Source organism: Hippocampus bargibanti, linkage group LG05, assembly GCF_051943395.1.
Source record: "Hippocampus bargibanti isolate YZ-2025 linkage group LG05, ASM5194339v1, whole genome shotgun sequence".
Taxonomy (NCBI): Eukaryota; Metazoa; Chordata; class Actinopteri; order Syngnathiformes; family Syngnathidae; genus Hippocampus; species Hippocampus bargibanti.
Window position 1 is genome coordinate 10,903,417 of NC_142738.1, and position 18,885 is coordinate 10,922,301.

The window sequence follows — 18,885 nt, forward strand, 5'->3', positions numbered from 1 at the left end:
ATAGGAAATTAATTTTTGGGATACATACTTTACCTTATACACTCTGTCTGGGAACAAATTAAGTGCGTAAGCCAAGGTCCCACTGTATTGTCGTTTGGCATATGACTGTCACGTTTCGGTTTGTGACCAACGGGTGGCACTGTTGGGCCCTACCCACAGCTGCACAGGTATTATCGTTTTAATCAGTGGCAGTTAAAAGGACTCCTGGCACGACCATAGACCATTCAGTGTCGGCTCATTGTTACACCGTGTCATGTTTTACTCGTGGTTTTGTTTGCTACTTTGCGCCTTTCTGTTCTGATGACTTTGTTGTTTGAGATTTTGTTCCTGCTGAATTCATTTAACACAATGTGTCAAATACACCCCACTCCAACCTCCTGCCTGCTTTTTTTGGGGTCCACAACCTCCACCACCTTGCAAATCCTGACAATGACAACCACCATTCCACATGAAATACAGGGTTGAGATGCGACTGATTTTGTACATTTTTTTTCATTCCTGTCGAGCATTGCTATTCATAGTTATATAAACGACAACAAAATGTGTGACATGATCATTCATAATATTTGCATGTACACACCTTTCATCTCCAGACTGAAATGATACCATCAGAATTATGTTGCACTTGATGAATTTATTGAAGTTATAATATTTGCATCAGGCACTCTGGAATCCGAACTTCTACTTCTTTGTGTACCATGGGCACAGCCCAAAAATGTCACCTTGACTTTAGAACATAAGGCTTTGGGTCTAAGGTTTGCTTTAGACACAAAAATGCTTCACAAGTGAATAACAAGAAGAAATGTGTGCCCTCAATTTTTTACTAAATGAAAATGGCTGATTGAATCCATTCAAATTGAACTTATTCAAAAGAGAACTCAGTTAAGATATAAAACCAATAAATATGTTTCTCCGACACTGCTGAAATACAAAAATATAAGAATCGCTATTATCCACCTCTCACTAATTGCATAGATTAAAAGAAGACATGGCATGAAAGGAAAATGAAAACATCACAGAAAGTTATCATCACTACTTTGAGACAAAAGTTCAGCTTCATCTGAATCAGTTTGTCACGGCTTTATAACTTCATCGATGATGTCTTCAGTTGAATAAATTGAACAAATGTAGAATTTTCCCTTCAAATGCGGCAAGACATTTTAAGACCCGCACCAAAATACAAATCCAATACAAGTGCTTTCATTCCTTTTCAATAATTCAGCATAGATATATTTATCCTTTTAAGACTCTTTTGTTGTTGTTATTATTATTGTGATGATTCAATTATTCGGATCGAGATCAAGTGCTTAGTTTAACAAATATAAAAAGGTTGGGGGAAAATATTGTATTGAACTGACATACAATAGGTACACTAGGAAACTCATGAGATACAAGTTTTCAGTCTGCAACATGATGGGGACTGTTTCTAATATTTTGCCTTCGTGTATCGTGATAATTATGTAGAAAATTGAAAGATGTTTATTTCTGTTATGAAGGAAGACCTAAAATTATGACTCGTGAGTTGATGGGGGTGGAGGGGGGGGGGTAAAAAATGAACGTACCAGTAATGGAGATACCAGCCATTAGATAGTCCCTTTTTTGTTCTCTGCAGTTGTCAGAGGGGGAGAATCCAGATCCGGAAAGTAAAAACATGTGGATTTCGTTTACTTGCCAGTTGAGTAAATGGCTCTGGCCAAACTGTGGTCGAGTTTTGACTTTCTGGACTTGTACTTGCATTTGTCCTGTGGTGTAGAGCTGATGCAGCTCAGTGGTGTCAATGTTTCAAATTTCCTGTAAGGCTCTCTGACAGTGATAAATGAGGCAGTCGGGCAGGTCTGGAACCAGAGAGCGCAACCATACGGCCAAGGTCTCTCCATGCACCCGGCAGTGCATCAAACATGGTTGGTCACGGAGGAGTCGACAAGCTACAATTCCTTCCATTCCTGTATGGGACAAAACAAAACAAAAAAAAGTCTTACTTGAAAAAAGAAGCTAGACTTATTCACTGACATTCCCAAATTTATTCAGGAATTGAAAAGAATGACGTGGAGCGCTATTCACAAATTTGTTCGGGTTTTGTTTTATTCTTGCGGAGGGGTGCATATTAAGCTTCGGTCAGACCTCTGGCAATGTTTTTCCTTCCCACCAGGGGGCAGCATTTAGATTTTGTACGCCACCCCCACTTTCAATTCAGATAACGCTATATAACCAAGTAAGCTCAAAATAAACTGACTTAAATGTGACTTAAAATAAACTTCTTCAAATATGACTTAAAATAAGTCACAACTGACTGAAAGCTATATGGCTGAGACACACTGGATGAAATTAAAACAAAAAAAACAGTTGTAATTAACTCATTCACTGCCATTCCCGATTTTTTTCGGGAATTGAAAAGCATGACCTGGAGCGCCATTCCCGAATTTGTTCAGGTTTTGGTTTTTCGTACGGGGGTGCCGATAAAGTGCTGGTAAGACCTCTGGCAATGTTTTTCCATTCCATGAGTGGGCAGCATTTGCTTTTTGTATAGCCGCCCGCATTTCAAGCTCATATAACTCCAGACCCAGATAACATTTTTTTTCCTGATGAAACAAGAGAGTCTATGATTTCTTATTCGGCATTGAATGTTTATGTAGTCCTATAACTCAATATTCTGTGGGTCCTGCAATTTGAGTGAAAATGACAAAATCCCTGGCACCGGAGTATACACATTTGCACATTGTCTGGCAGTGAATGAGTTAAAATATAAAACGCTTGTCAATTGGAGCAATATGCATTCTTTTTTAAGCTCCAGCAGCCACTCCTCCAGTCACACCAACGCAGAATGAGCAACATTGCCGACATCTCCGCCAGATTGACATCAGACATGTTTTTACCAATAATGGCCACCACATGAAGGTGAAGTTTCCTCTCCAACACATCCAACGTCGCTCTCAAAGAATCGTGTACATCTGCAACGAGCGTCAGGTTCTGCTTTGTATCGTGCGAGAAGGCCAGCCACATGGAGCCGTACTCCTCCGTGGACAACTCCAAAGGCCTGAGCATAAAAATCTGAGTAAGACAAGCAAATATTCATGCTCTTGCGCAAGGAGGCAAATAGTTCACCTGATGAAAGAGGGAAGCGGAAGTTTGTAAGAGAAGTGGCTTGTCTGAGGAGTTCTGTCAGGCATGTTGAAAGAAACCAGGCCAGATACTTCAAGATGTACTGAAGGCCTTTTGGCAGTCAGGGAGTACTGATACACTTCAACGTGGTGGCACCTCAACTCTTTTACTGTACTTTCAGAGAGACACGACACCTGGAAGAAAAAAATAAAAAATAAAAAATACAGACGCTCCCCAACTTACGAACAAGATATGTTACGAACGGCCGTTCGTAAGGTGAATTTGTTTGTAAGTTGCTTCAGTGCTATGTTTTGCATGGAATGTATGTTTAAGGCTTATATCTCTCTCATCTCATCTCATTTTCCGTAATTCCTCATTAGTTTAAGGACGAGGCGGGGGACACCCTTGTATCGCAGTGTTTAAGGCTTATATAAGCAAGTTTAAGGATTGTATCAGTGACCTGTATTGGTTTGTACTGAAAATTAAACATTTAATAAAATATATGCTCGATATGTGACTACCAAAATGTTCATATGTACCGTTGTTCGTAACTCAAATGTTCATAAGTAGGAGAGTGTCTGTATTTTTTTATATATACAGTATATATAAAACTCTGATGAAATACGTAATGGATTCCAATGCAATGAAGAAAAAAAGGACTTTAAAAAGCAGGTCTAGCCTTCCAAAAAAAGGGTACAACATCGCTATGATATAAAACTCTCATATGGATTCAATGGAATTTAGAGACAGTTTGTGCTTCCTGAAGAAGTCAGGGACCATAATACATAAATAATATTTGGTGGCCATAATGTGTTATAACACAGGTGCAAAGACGTTATTTGTTAGCCCATCTATTAGCACTTTATGATATGAAACTATATAAAAACACTGTCATAAAAATTCAATGGAATGCAGAGACAGTTTGTGCTTTCTGATGAAGTCAAGCGCCATAAAATACATCAATAATATTTGGTGTTCAGATGTATTTTTTTGAAAACGTTATAACACGGGCACAGAGACGTTACTCGTTAGCCCATCTATTGCATTCCCAATGCTGTGTTAGCATTACGCGCATTAAGCTAGTGTATTTAACTTATCCAGTTATTTGAAATAATCAATGTGTAATTCCCTTTCTTGAATAAATAATTATTCATAAATATATTTAAATAATATTCCCATCATCGTAAATGGTTTTGCAGCAAAATTGACATATGTAAAACTGTCCAGCAGTCGTGAAAATGAATGTTTCATCCTAAATGTTGTGATGTATTAAAAGGGAGCGTATTTACCTCAACGTCTTCTGAGACCACCTGTAAAACGAACTGCTGTACATCAGAGTTGGAGGAGTTCGAAATAAAAACAAGCAGCACCAAAGTGTCGTCTTTGTGTACATGGCAGGCGGCGAGATCCACGCCGTGGCTGGAACACAGAGGAGTGAATTCGGAATGGTTTGCTCCAAAGCAGTCAGCGGGGAGGTAGGAGGTGAGACAGAAGTCTTTGATTCCCACTGGTTCTTCCGTCTCACAAGATCCAGCAACAATTAAACAGTTGTCTCTGGTGAGACTTGACTCGTCGCACTCTGTTACATCGCCCTCTACAGCGCAGGTACCATTAGCTGCCGCGCAGCCTTCAGGACTTTCAGTCATTTGTGTACATGAGGATAAGGACTTCTCAGGGTCCATGTTACACAGCAGGTTATCGACGCTGTCGGGAGGAGGGATGATAGAGTTGGATGTCTGCTTGCTGCTCTCTGAGGATGAGACCGGACCTTTGGCTTTTTTTCTCAACCTTTGATGTTTTGCCTCAGACTTTCCCATCTGTTTGGAGACAAAGAGTCACGAAGAAAAAGTAGGGCTGAATAACAGTCATATATACAAAGGTGGAATAGTCTAGGAAAACAAGAAACTCCCCAAAAGATTGATGCAATGGCCCATTGTGAATCTAGATAGGGAAACATCTTTTTTGTAAGATCTGCACTATATCATACAAAGTTTAATTCATTCACTGCCAGACGATGTGCAAATATGTGTCCACTCCAGTGCCAGGGTTTTTGTCATTTTCACTCAAATTGCAGGACCAACAGAATTTTGAGTTTTAGGACCACATAAACATTCACTGCAGCGTAAGAAACCTTCGCATGTCTTCTTTCATCAGAAAAAAAGAGTTAATTCCCAAGTTATATGAGTTCGGAGTTATCTGGGCTTGAAATGAGGGCGGCTGTACAAAAGGTAAATGCTTCCCCCTACATGATAGTTGTCTATGTTAAGCGCTTCAGCTGTTGTTAAAGCGCGATATAAATCAATATGCATTGTATACCATGCAGCGTAAGAAACCTTAGACTCTCTTCTTTCATCAGAAAAAAATAGTTACTTCCCTTATGGGTTTCGGGTTATGTGAGCTTGAAATGGGGACGGCTGTACAAAAAACAGTGATCCCTCGCTACTTCGCGGTTCACTTATCGCGGCTTCAGTGCATCGTGGATTTTTTTTCTGGGGATTTTTTTTTTATTAACGGCATGCAAATGTGAAAACAAACAAAGTAAAAGAAACAACCCTGAAAACAAAGCAGAATAAAATAAAACACACTGGCTTTGACAGCTCATGGAGCAATCGGCTCCATGAGCTGTTCTCTATTCTCAAAAAAAAAAAGAAAGACAAAAAATGAAAGAGTGCCAACAACTACCGATAACAATGTTCTTCTCTCGGAGAAAGACTCCTTAAAAAAAAAAAAAACGTTTTTTTTTACTACATTGTACTTCGCGGATTTCACCTATCTCGGGGTATTTTTGGAACGTATCTCCCGCGATAAACGAGGGGTCACTGTACATACATATTGACTTATAAGGCAATTTAACAAAAGCTGAAGCTGAAACAAAGCGCTAACATGGATAAAATGCAAATGCTGCCCCCTCGTAGAACATTGCCAGAGGTCTGACCAGCGCTTTATCGGCACCGACCCACAATAATCAGAATCAGAATCAGAATCATCTTTATTGCCAAGTATGTAGAACACACAAGGAACTTGTTTCCGGTAGAACACGCTGCACTAGTATCGTCGTAAAAAAAACTGCTAAGTGGCACTATACAGTTCCATTTTGGCAATAAAAAACAAAACCTGAACAATTTCGGGAATGGCGCCCCACTTCATGCTTTTCAATTGCCGAATAAATTCGGGAATGGCAGTGAATGAGTTGAATGAAAATTAAACCATCCATCCACCCATTTTCCGTACCGCTTATTCCTCATTAGGATCGCGGGGCTGCTGGAGCCTATCTCAGCTGTCTTCGGGCACACCCTGAATTGGTTGCCAGCCAATCGCAGGACACACAAAGACGTACAAAAGTCACTCTCACACTCACACCTAGGGACAATTTGGAGGGGTCAATCTGCCTGCCATGCATGTTTTTGGAGTGTGGGAGGAAACCGGAGGACCTGGAGAAAACCCACGCGGGTCCGGAGAGAAATGCAAACTCCACACAGGGAGGAAATTGTTGTGTTTCTCTGCTCACCAAGGGCGAAGATGTTTGGGAGCCCAGGCCGACGAACAATGAAGACGCCAGCTGCTGTTTTTCTTGATCCACAACTGGCGGTGGGGTAGGATTCTGTGAGATGTCCATTTCCCCAATCTGGACGTCTGAATCGACGGGACTGGGCACTTCAACCGTGGCAGATTCCCTCTGGGCCAGGTAGCCTTCCCTTCCCCACACTCGCTTGACTTTATCCATCTTTAGAGTTGTCGTACTAAGATAGAGAGAAGATATCACATCCATACTTGTACTGATGTTAACTGTTGTCTTTTTTTATCTGCTATAATTTTCTATCCTCTTTTTTGTCTTTGAGACAATAGAATGATAACCGTCCATGGACGTCCTGCATTCAGTCCAAATCAAATTTGTTGAATTAGAACTGTATAATCCGTAAAGTGCCTTGAAATGTGTATTTGAGACATAAAAAAGAAGAGTAAAAAAAGGAACCATTTGAATGCAAAAAAGATGAGTTTTACAAACCCCGCTTTATGTGAGTGGTCCGGACTGTCACCTGACAGACCAGAACTCATCGAGGGTAAAGTGGGAGACTGTCTGCCTTCCAGACTGCATAAGGACATGCTGATAGGTAGCAACAAGCTGTAGGGCTCCACACTTACAGCTGAAGTAGGAATCATAGCAACAATATTCAGAACATGTCACATTATCAATACGGATTCATGTTTGACTGAACCTTTGGCCTGAGCGAGCTCTTCCTGACGTTGGTGTGGAGATTTATAAGGAGCGGCACCAGCTGCCAGCGATTCGGACACGTACTCATCCAAAAATGACAATGATGAATCAACCTGGTAACCCAGAAACCCAATCATTTACTGGTACACAACAAACCAAAGTACTACTGGATTGTTCTTATGTTCACTAAAGTTATGACATTTTACCTCCAGAGGCTCCGTGGAGGCATTGCGAGGTAGCACCCTGGCCCACAACTCTGGATTCAAGTGGAGGTTCTGCAGTTCTTGAGCCCTTTGCCTTAGCGCTGTGTCCATGGAACTGCTATATGTTTCGGAAACTCCCTGAAGCACAGACATGGCTGCCTCGCCCTCACGGAGCTTTGTCATTGCAGAGAGGACCCAGCCCTTCGTTTCACTGCTGGCTTGCTTCAAGTCCAAAAGATTGGCCAGAAGTCTCACAACAGTGGCTGGTTCCAGATCTTCCCTCAAATGAGAATATTCGCCAAGAACCTGAAACATAAACACAAAACTGATAGGATTTACCATTTCAAACAAAACTGTGCCCGGGCGGGTATATTGGAATGGTGACAAAAATTCGAATGGACCCTGCGCATCCTGTCCACCAGCTTTTCCAGCTACTCGCCTCAGGCAGGCGCTACCAATCGATCCATTTCCACCAAATCCAGTAGACACTTAAAAGTTTCTTCCCTCTTGCCCTCCATACTTCCTTCCACGCTCTTTCATACTTATTAATCATGTCCTTGTTTATGATGATACTAGCAAAGCGTGTTCTACCGCAGACAAATTCCTTGTGTGTTCTACATAGTTGGCCAATAAAGATGATTCTGATTCTGACTCCTTGGTGAAAATGTGGGCATGCACAAAACGGAGATGTCCTACATTACTGCAGCTGTAATGCAACGATGGCTGATTTCGAAAGCCTACTCACCCAGCTGATGACCTGAAGGAAACGCTGAGGCAGCTTCTCGGGCTCTCCCTGTAGCAGAGACACATAGGAATCCACTGCAAAAAGTCTCAACATCCTGTCTTGTTCCACATCAGCAAACCCTGGATCATTAGAAGAAAGACACATTCGTGATGATGTAGTAAAAAAAAAAAAAAGAGGAAATATGACAATATCGCAAAAAAGTGCTGTCACCTTCTGAGATCAGTTTGAGGAAGTTGTTGGGGATGTCGGGTTGCATTAAGTCTCCACCCAGCGAGAAGACAGTGTTCATTGTGGTAATGAACCACTTGTTGTCAGGTGCATATGTTGAAATTTTCATCAGAAAAAAAAGCACTCATACAAGCTATTTTTTTCAACTGAGCCTATTTAGAAAATGTATGCCTGCAAAAGTAAATTATCCAACATTATTTACACGATCTGGCACGCTTGCAACTGTCACGAGGCTAAGCGGATTTGAAAATGGATGGAGGGATGATTAATATTATGACAGCAAGTTAAATCTACAGACGCTCCCCAATTTACGAACATTCAAGTTACAAATAACGGTACATACGAACATTTTTGTGGGTACATGTAACGGAGTTGTACACTTAGGTTATTAAATTATGAAGGAAGTGACGCAACGGCGCACAGTGTGGCACTATGTCCCGCCCATAGTTTCCAGAACAATCTCGAGGAGATTCAGGTTAATCACAAGACGAAACCCATGCGACTTCACCCATCCCTTCTGCCATACTGTGTTGCAGAAATAAAAGAAATAAAAAGACACATCCACGCGTCTCGTCTTCATTAATACGGCAGCATCGTGGAGATGAAGACAGTCACTGTTGTGACACCCGTCACATTGGTGCCGTGACCCGGATCACAAGTGACTCTCCACTTCGGACCGGGACCGCGATGCTGCACAATGAAGACGCTGTGCAGTCCCATCACTCGGTGGACGGTGTGTCGACCCCCGTTTTGGAAATACATGTAGTGTGTTAATTGTCTGACCTGCTGTTTTGCAATTAGTGTGTTTTTTTTCATGTACGTGTTTTCGTGTGTTAAGTCTAAGAATGAGCTCCTTACATTTAACCAGTAGCACACCTTTGAATGAGTGTGTTGCTAGAGGTAGAGGCTTCCCAACTGTGTAACAGTTGTATAGTGCAATCCAGAGTGGTGTAGGTTGTACAGAGGGGAATGGGCAGGTTCAAGCTGAGGCCACTTATGTTAGTGGGGACAGAGTTCCTTCCCAGACCCAGTGCAGTGCATCTACGACGAGCGCACAGACAACTGATACACCAGCAACAGATCCCTTTCTCCAGTCTGTCACAGTTATGTAGTGCTATGCAGGGTGATGTAGTTTGTACAGAGGGGAATGGGCAGGTGCGAGCTGAGGCCACTTATGTTAGTGGGGACAGAGTTCCTTCCCAGACCCAGTACAGTGCATCTCCGACGAGCACACAGACCCTGACACACCGGCGACAGATCCCTCACTCCAGTCACCTGACGTAGTTGGTCAGATGAGTGACATAATTAGACAGCTTCCTTGTACATCCTTGCCCGATAACCTTGTCTATTTTGCCTGTTGGTCTTTCTGTTGTCTTCCGTGTGTATGTTGCCTCACTTCTGCATAATTTAAGGGGGGTGTATGTAACGGAGTTGTACACTTAGGTTATTAAATTATGAAGGAAGTGACGCAACGGCGCACAGTGTGGCACTATGTCCCGCCCATAGTTTCCAGAACAATCTCGAGGAGATTCAGGTTAATCACAAGACGAAACCCATGCGACTTCACCCATCCCTTCTGCCATACTGTGTTGCAGGTAATAATTGTTTCATTTCGTTTTTATTGAACAATATTTAGTTTCTTGTGTCGTGTTTCATTTGCCCGTGAGTGTCCGTGGCGGGTGGCGCCATTACAAGCGCACCGCGTGTTCTGCCGAGTCTCCGCCCATGATGCGTTCAGGGACATCTTGTAAATAACAGTGAACTTGTGTTGTATTCTCTTTTTCTGTAAATAACCACTATACGATCACACGTTGTTAATTCTGTTTTGTTATCTACAATGTTTTGCATTTGAGAACAATCTCGAGGAGATTCAGGTTAATCACAAGACGAAACCCATGCGACTTCACCCATCCCTTCTGCCATACTGTGTTGCAGAAATAAAAGAAATAAAAAGACACATCCACGCGTCTCGTCTTCATTAATACAGCAGCATCGTGGAGATGAAGACAGTCACTGTTGTGACACCCGTCACATACAGTATGTCGAAAAATGTTCGGACAGAGATGCTTTAAAGGACAACCGACGTCTCCGGACAAGTTGTGTCCATAATTTGTAGAATGGCTTCAAATGACTTCTACTGAGCGTATTTTACAATGATTCCACCGCATATAGCTATATTTTACATTTTAAGACTCGCGCTGAATATTCAGGAAGTCTTGTTTTTGAGTTGGTGACGAGTCCGTACGTGACGTAACTAAAGGCTTTACCGTAAAAAAGACGCATTGTAGCGGTCCTTCCATCACGTCAATGTATTTTGCTGTACTTGTTTGGTCTGGGGACCTCGTGTTGCACCCAAAAGCCGCCAGATGGCCAGAAGAGGGCGTCCAAGCGCCATATAAGGAATTTATCAGCCTGTGGAAACGGAGGTGGCCACATGAGGTCGCCATTTTGTGCGTCTTTTTTTGGGTGAGAGATTTTCTCCCAATGTCAAAATGGCACAAATAAATTAATCGATTGCAAACATGTATGCTTTCCTCTTCAGAACTATTTGAATCATATTCATCACTGGATGTGGAACAAGAAAGCATATTCTCCGAATCTGAAGCCATTGTTTTGATTCACTAGCAATGCAAGACGTCTTGGCGTGACGTCACGAACTGGGGGCGGGACTTTCTGAAAATGCCCAATTCGCAGCTCAATTTTTTGCAGATTTTGGACACTTTAAGTCATTTTTATTGGTGTTTTGCATTTGACTAAAAATATCATACTGCGTGTTTTGCATATTTTAGATGCTATAAAACGTTTTTCTGGTGTCAGTTAAAAAACAAAAAAGTGACGTCGGTTGTCCTTTAAGTTACATTTTGTATTGCGCGCCTTTTCCAGGCCGAGCTTGCTTGCGATTGGCTGCGTCCTGTGCTTCAGCACACGCACATCACACAGATACATTGGAGGATTTTAAAGGGCTGGATGTTTACGCGACTGACACCAAGGCTGAGCAATGCTGAAGTGTTGCAGACGAGTTCTGGCCCCGATCCACAGAGCTCGCTTATGATTGGCTGTATAGAGTAAGTGGGCGGGGAGAAAATCCCTCTTCCCAGTTGACGCTCCTGGAAGTAATGGCTGCTGCCACGTAATTCAGTACAGTAATTACGTGCCAGCAGCTTCAGTAATGGTTTACTAAAGACCCAAGGATATATGTCATCGTACTACAGTAGGTGTGAATTCATTTTACGACTGTTAGAGTGTCTGTGTTTTATACTTCTCCGTTCAGTGTTTGACTTAAACATACATTCCATACAAAATCTAGCACTGAAGCAATTTACGAACAAGTTCACCTTACAAACGACCGCTCGGAATGTATCTCGTTCGTACGATGGGGATCGTCTGGCCGAGCTTGCTTGCAATTGGCTGCGTACTGTACCTCACGCCCAGGCATTCACACGTACGCATTAGAGGTTTCAAGGGATGAATGTTTACGTGACTGGCACCAAGGCTGACCAATCAGCGCCCGGGGCTATGCTGAAGTGTTGCCAACGAGTTCAGACCCTGATCCGCCGAGCTCGATTACGATTGGCTGCGTAGAGTATGCGGGTGGGGAGGAAATCCTCAAAAGCAGAACACCAGGACGACGCGATGCCTCACAAAAAGTAAAAGCTTCAGTATTGGCTTACTGAATACCCAAGGATATACGTCGTCGGACTACAGTCGGTGTTAATTTATTTTACGACTGTTAGAGCATCTGTGTTTTATACTTCCCCGTTCAGTGTTTTACTTAAAAATACATTCCATCCAAAATATAGCACTGAAGCAATTTATTAACAAATTCAATTTACAAACGACTGATCAGAACGTATCTCGTTCATACGGTGGGGAGCGTCGGTATAAGTAAAAGTAATAATGCTACCTCACCCAGTAAAACCAAGGTTAATGTTCAAGGTCATTGCTCTCAAATCAAATGCTCATAAATATCAAAATAATTTTTGATTTAGATAAGAGATTATGGTGATCAATAATATTCCTTGCTTGCACCCACAACAACAAAGGATATTTTTCAGCCACTTCTGTCACCTTCCCCATCAGGTCAATAATCGTGTAGTCGTCCTGACTGGTGCGCAGAAATTCCAGCAGTTTCTCCACAATGACAGTGACATTCTTGCCATTTGTGATCCGAAAGAGCAACTCCAGTGTCTACGTGGGGAAATGATATCAGGAGCTGAGAAAATCGAGACAGGAACCAGCATCTGTCTCACCTCACGTTTGATGATGAGGTCGGGATGATCAAGGCATTCAATGATGGTCATCTGATGCTGCAGGGCCAGTTTCGGATCCTGCTGGACCACGTAAGTGAGCGCTTTCAAGCCTGCAGCACAAACCCAATACATTTATTTTGGTCGACACACTTAAAAACAATAAAATAAAATAAAATAAAATAAGAAGTAGTTTGCCTACCTATATATTTCAGGTTAATCTTTGTCGACAGAATAAAGTTGCCAATACATTTTGCAGCTTTTTCCAGGAGTTCACCCTTCGGATGAATTGTGTAAATACACTTCACACACTCGTACAATATTGCTGTGGAAAGATCAAAGATGATGAATGTAAAATTTGAACTGGATAAAGTAGAAATTTCAAATGCATCGCACCATAAGTAATGTTGTGGTTCATCTCGGCTTGTCGTAAGGATTCGTCAAGGACTTCGAACATAATCTCACTTGCGCTGTGTCGCATTAAAAAAATGAAATTAAAAAAAAAACATATATATTCAAATTAGAACATCGGATGTTCAAATCCATTGCGACTTGGATTCAGTACCTCTGGTCATCTTTCCCAAGTATGGACAGAATCCTAAGTAGTTGGATTTGAAGCCAAGGAGCAGGAACATTATGATAGTTGTAATCCATTGGCAGTTTTCCTCCCACCACTTGTTTCAATATGGTGACAAAACTACCAGTTAAGTTTTTGTAACCTTCTGGATTCTCCTAAATAAGGCAACACAAACAAAAGGATAAAAGTTGTGGAGATAAAGCATGTTAAAATACAGTGATACGTCAGTTTACGAACTTAATTGGTTCCCAGAAAGTGTGTGTAAGGCGAAAAGTTTGTCTGCCAAACATTTATTTCCCATTAAAAAAAAACAATTAAAAATGAGAATAATCCATTTCCAGGTCCCCATAAAACATAATTTTCTACTAAATAAGCCTGAAAACTACACAAAATATACCGTATTTTATGTATAATAAATTTGCCATTGTATTGTAATTAAAGAAATAAACTATACTTTATAATAAAGTAGTTTTATTTACCTTTGTGATGGTCGTTGATGGCTTGATTGAATGGAGTGGGAGGAGGGAGGGAGTTACTGTTTGGAAGGAGAGTCACCTTCCATAAGGACTGTGCCCTGCTAGCTGCTTTTCATTAATCCAAATTAAATTCTGTTGCCTGAGACCGTTGCTTAGACAACACAGAAACACCCTGTGCCACACGTAGCAATGGTCGACTTAGCATACTGCTACTGGGACGCTAAGTCACACAAACGCACACGTCGTTCATGTTTTTCGATGATCTCCTTCTTCTGCTCCACTATCATTTTCTTTTGTGTCCTCTTCGGCTTAACACTAGCCTGTGGTGGGGTCTTTTTCGGTCCCATAATAGCAAATGTACTCCACTCAATAGCAACTCACGTCAGCACTCAAAGGGGGTGTGGAAAACTATTCCGCCAGCCACCGTGGCTCTGTTCGACCGTGTGGTTTGGTGTTCATCCGCCCAAAACTAGTGGTTTGGTTCTTCTGCCAAAACCAAGTTTGTATGCCAAGATTATATTCTCACGAATTTAATGTTTGTAAGGCGAAAAGTTCGTAAACTCATACGTTCGTAAGCGGAGGTATCACTGTATGTGTATTTTGTTTTATCATGACACAGTCCATGTTTTAACAACATAAGCAATGATGAAATATAATTTTTAAAAAAAGTACTTTGATCATCTGTAAGTAGATGTGCAGTGAGGCCGTCATAACACTTGGATCCTTGTCACACAAAGCTTTGCGAAACTTGTTGTGGATGTGTTGAATTTGGTTGGGTGCAATGAGGTAAAATTTGTACAGTGCCAGAACTGCTTTGCGTCGAATGATTTCTCTGTAAAAAAAAAGTGATCAGAATTCTCAATCTGTCCAGACATGTTGCTTTTTATGACCAAATCTCACACAAAACAGACACCCGACAAAAACTACAATTGACATCTGATATAATGAACCGTGTTGGTTGATGGTCAGTGGAAGTAAAAATAAAATAAAATTAAAAAACACCTGAGCATAAAAAAAGAACTTCTTACTTTGGGTGAGTGAGTTTTTCTTCCACAAGGGGGAGGATTGCAGGTATCATATCTTTGGGGAACAACTGGCTCACAATCGTGAGAGCCATGCACACTTCAATGAGGTTTGTGCTCTGGAGATCCTAAATGCACAGAAAACAATTGGACATCATGAATCATGTATTAAAATAAAATAAATAAAATCTTAATTAAAACAAACTACAATTTAACCAACCTTTAAGACGGTATTTACAAGGAGGAGGAGGAGCTCATGACTTTCATTAAGAAATAAGGCCACGGCGAGGTAACCTGGAAATGATAGACAAAATATTTTGGAGGAAAAGTAAGCGAAAATACAGTGACACCTTTACTATGAACTCAAACCAGTTGCAATCCAATCCAAATTTCTAGAATGTCGAATGAGTTAGCTGGGAAATTGGAATCTCACAATTATATAATTGTGTAATTCAATCGGAGTTACACTGCTGACACCACTGCAATTCATAAAGACAAAAAAAGGAGCACACCCAAAGTGTACCAATGTCCCCCATTTTTACTATTGGAAGAAAAGTATTCTGTAAATGATAGGGAATAGACAGAATAGAATCAGAATCAGAATTTTTTTATTGCCAAGTATGTAGAACACACAAGGAATTTGGGAGAAGTTATCATATTTAAAAGTTTCATGCTTTGAAGGCCCACAATGGAAGCACAGAAAATCTGGGGTCAATCTGAGGTGAACAGAAACAGCCTGTTAAACTGTCGTCTTCATGTAGGAGATCTGGCCTTGGACTAATTTACGACTTGGTAAACTCCTTCACAGGAAGAGCTCATTAGCCAGGTTACAAATGTATCAGTTCATGGAAAGGACAACCAATTAAAATGTGTGTGTTCTGTTGGTTTATGGGTGTTGGTGCTTGGGGTGTCCATGGGTGTGGTATTCAAATTAAGAAGCCTATATTTTACTAATGTATCATTTAAAGGACAACCGACGTCTCCGGACAAGTTGTGTCCATAATTTGTAAAATGGCTTCGAATGACTTCTACTGAGCGTATCTTAAAAAGATTCCACCGCATGTAGCTATATTTTACGTTTTAAGACTCGCACTGAACATTCAGGAAGTCTTGTTTTTCAGTTGGTGACTAGTCCGTATGTGACGTCACTAAAGGAACGCCTCCTGCCCGAAAAAAAAGACACATTGTAGCAGTCCTTCCATCACGTCAATGTATTTTGCTGTATTGTTTGGTCTGAAAACCTTGTGTTGCACCCAAAAGCCACCAGAAGAGGGTGTCCAAGCTCCATATAAGGAATTTATCAGCCTGTGGAAACGGAGGTGGCCACAGGATGTCGCCATTTTGTGCCTCTTTTCTGGTGATCGTTTCTCCACAATGTTGCCTCAAAATGGCATGGAATAAATTCTTTAATCGATTGCAAACATGTATGCTTTCCTCTTCAGAACTATTTGAATCATATTCATAACTGGATGTGTAACAAGAAAGCATATTCTCCGAATTTGAAGCCATTGTTTTGATTCTCCAGCAATGCAAGACGTCTTGGCGTGACGTCACGACCTGGGGACGGGACTTTCTGAAAATGCCCAATTCGCAGCTCAATTTTTTTGCAGATTTTGGACACTAAGTCATTTTTATCGCTGTTTTGCATTTGAATAAAAATAAAATACTGCGTGTTTTGGGTATTTTAGATGCTATAAAATGTTTTTCTGATGTCAGTTAAGAAACAAAAAAGTGACGTCGGTTGTCCTTTAAGGGACAACCGACGTCTCCGGACAAGTTGTGTCCATAATTTGTAAAATGGCTTCAAATGACTTCTACTGGGCGTATTTTAATAAGATTCCACCGCATATAGCTATATTTTACGTTTTAAGACTCACTGCCTAACATTCAGGAAGTCTTGTTTTTGAGTTGGTGACAAGGCCGTACGTGACGTCAGAAAAGGACCGCTTCCTCACCGTAAAAAAAGACGCATTGTAGCATCTTTCCATCACGTCAATGTATTTTGCTGTACTGTTTTTTTTTTTAAACCATGTCTTACACCCAAAAGCCGCCAGCAGAGGTAGGCAAACTCCATGGAAAGATAGTATCAGCCTGTGGAAACGAGCTGATTCATTCCTCACCGGAGCTGGTCGCCATTTTTCTGCCTCTTCTTGGGTGAGACATTCCCCCCCGCCCGTTTGCCTCAAAATGGCCCAAATAAATTCTTTAATCGATTGCAAACGTATGCTTTGCTCATCAGGACTATTTGAATCATATTCATAACCGGATGTGTAACAAGAAAGCATCTTCTCCGAATCTGAAGCCATTGTTTTGATTCACAAGCAATGCAAGATGTATTGGCGTGACGTCACGAAAGGGGGGCGGGACTTTCTGAAAATGCCCAATTCGCAGCTCAATTTTTTGGACACTAAGTCATTTTGATTGGTGTTTTGCATTTGACTAAAAATATCATACTGCATGTTTTGCGTATTTCAGATGCTATAAAACGTTTTTCTGGTGTCAGTTAAAAAACAAAAAAGTGACATTGGTTGTCCTTTAAATTTGCATACACTCTCAAAAAATAGCTTGGCAGAGGTTGGGTGTCAATCATGAATAGCTGTGTCCCATGCCAGCAGTAAAAGACAATCTTTCTGTGTTTGAGTCTTTGTTCACAGTGTCCGACCGAACATCTCCGACAGTAACTCAATCAAAATGTCAACAATGATGAGCGAGGTATTACGTTTTCCCTTTGATATAATGTGCACATAAACATACATACCAACTCTTTTGTCCAACGCGGTGCCCTGTTGGGCCAGCTTAATGGCATGGATGTAACAGAAGGAAGCCTCATAGCCCAACATTTCGCAATAGATGGCTCGCACCATGAGCTCCTTCATCTGCCTCTGATGGGTGACAGCAAAAATTCGACATTAAACTCAAGCTCTTTTTGTGCATGGGCAAAGAACAGATTTCATGAAGCTAACCATGGATGTGTTAGGGGATGACACTTGATCTTTAAGTGCAGCCAGTTCTTGTTGAATCAATTTCTCTTCCTCCTGAACAGAATGAAAATATGAAACAAAAAGTACTTCATCTTAAAAAGAAGACATTATTCTCCTGAAATTTCAAATTAACTCATTCACTGCGATTCCCAAATTTATTCAGAAATTGACAATATGACATGGAGCGCCATTCCCGAATTTGTTTGGGTTTTGTATTTTCATGCTCGGGTGCCAGTAAAGCACTGGCCAGACCTCAGGCAATGTTTTCCCTTCCATAAAGGGGGCAGCATTTCCCATTTTTCCCATTTTAGCACTTTGTTCCAGCTTCCGCTGTTGTTAAAGCGCTATATAAATCTATATGTATGTATTGCATTGTACAGTATTTTGGACAGCCGCCCACATTTCAAGCTCCTATAACTCCAGACCCATATAATTTTGGAAATAACTTTTTTTTACTGTTGAAAGAAGTGAGTTTAAGGTTTCTTACGCTGCATTGAAATGTTTATGTAGTCCTATAACTCAATTTTCTGTGGATCGGGGAATTCGAGTGACAATGACGACAACCCTGGCATTGGAGTGGACACTTTTTTGCACAACTAAACAATGTTAATCAACTGAGTCACTCAACATATCTAAAACATGACAGAACGGATGCAGGTATTCGACCTTATAGTAAATTGAGCACGTTAAAGTTTATTTAACTAGCTGTAATACAATAAAGTTTCGGCGATTGACAAACTCACGTGCTTGGATGTTAGCTCTGTGATTCCTCTGACGAGGCTTGCCAATTTGGAGGTGGAAGAGAGTTTGGCAGCGCCAGGTTGAGAGTCGAAAGACAGCAAGCTCGGCAGAGCTGTCAGGGTTTTCTCCACTACGTCGCTCATTTTAGCCCGCTCGGGAGCTGGATCGCTTTTTAAACAATTCGTTGACAGGGGCGTCTATCCATCTTTACTACGCTGATAATAATATGAGTGAAAGGCTTTAAAAAAGCACGGGAAGATAACTCGAGAACCAGCAGGCGGCCATTGTTGTGATTCCGAGTAGGTCACTTCCGCCCGAGAGTGAAAACTTTATTGAGATGCATACAAATC

At 41.3% G+C, this 18,885-nt stretch overlaps 1 protein-coding gene and 1 long non-coding RNA gene across 2 annotated transcripts; one reads left to right on the forward strand and one right to left on the reverse strand.

Annotated features, from left to right (window-relative positions):
* Nucleotides 1-614: 614 nt before the first annotated feature.
* On the reverse strand, nucleotides 615-18,826 carry ap4e1 (adaptor related protein complex 4 subunit epsilon 1). The gene is made up of 21 exons (XM_088996430.1): nucleotides 18,538-18,826; nucleotides 17,777-17,848; nucleotides 17,572-17,695; nucleotides 15,034-15,107; nucleotides 14,820-14,941; nucleotides 14,464-14,623; nucleotides 13,304-13,470; nucleotides 13,135-13,208; nucleotides 12,941-13,063; nucleotides 12,742-12,851; nucleotides 12,536-12,679; nucleotides 8,474-8,582; nucleotides 8,264-8,382; nucleotides 7,522-7,824; nucleotides 7,317-7,428; nucleotides 7,106-7,244; nucleotides 6,608-6,839; nucleotides 4,389-4,916; nucleotides 3,103-3,293; nucleotides 2,874-3,034; nucleotides 615-1,943 (listed from the first exon to the last, which is right to left on the reverse strand). Exons 1-21 carry the CDS (start codon nucleotides 18,676-18,678, stop codon nucleotides 1,783-1,785), a joined length of 3,366 nt encoding a protein of 1,121 aa, XP_088852556.1. The 5' UTR covers nucleotides 18,679-18,826; the 3' UTR covers nucleotides 615-1,782.
* Nucleotides 8,856-10,446, forward strand: LOC148897896 (uncharacterized). The gene is made up of 2 exons (XR_016114983.1): nucleotides 8,856-10,086; nucleotides 10,345-10,446. It is a non-coding gene; the product is annotated as an uncharacterized LOC148897896 (long non-coding RNA).
* Nucleotides 18,827-18,885: the final 59 nt, after the last annotated feature.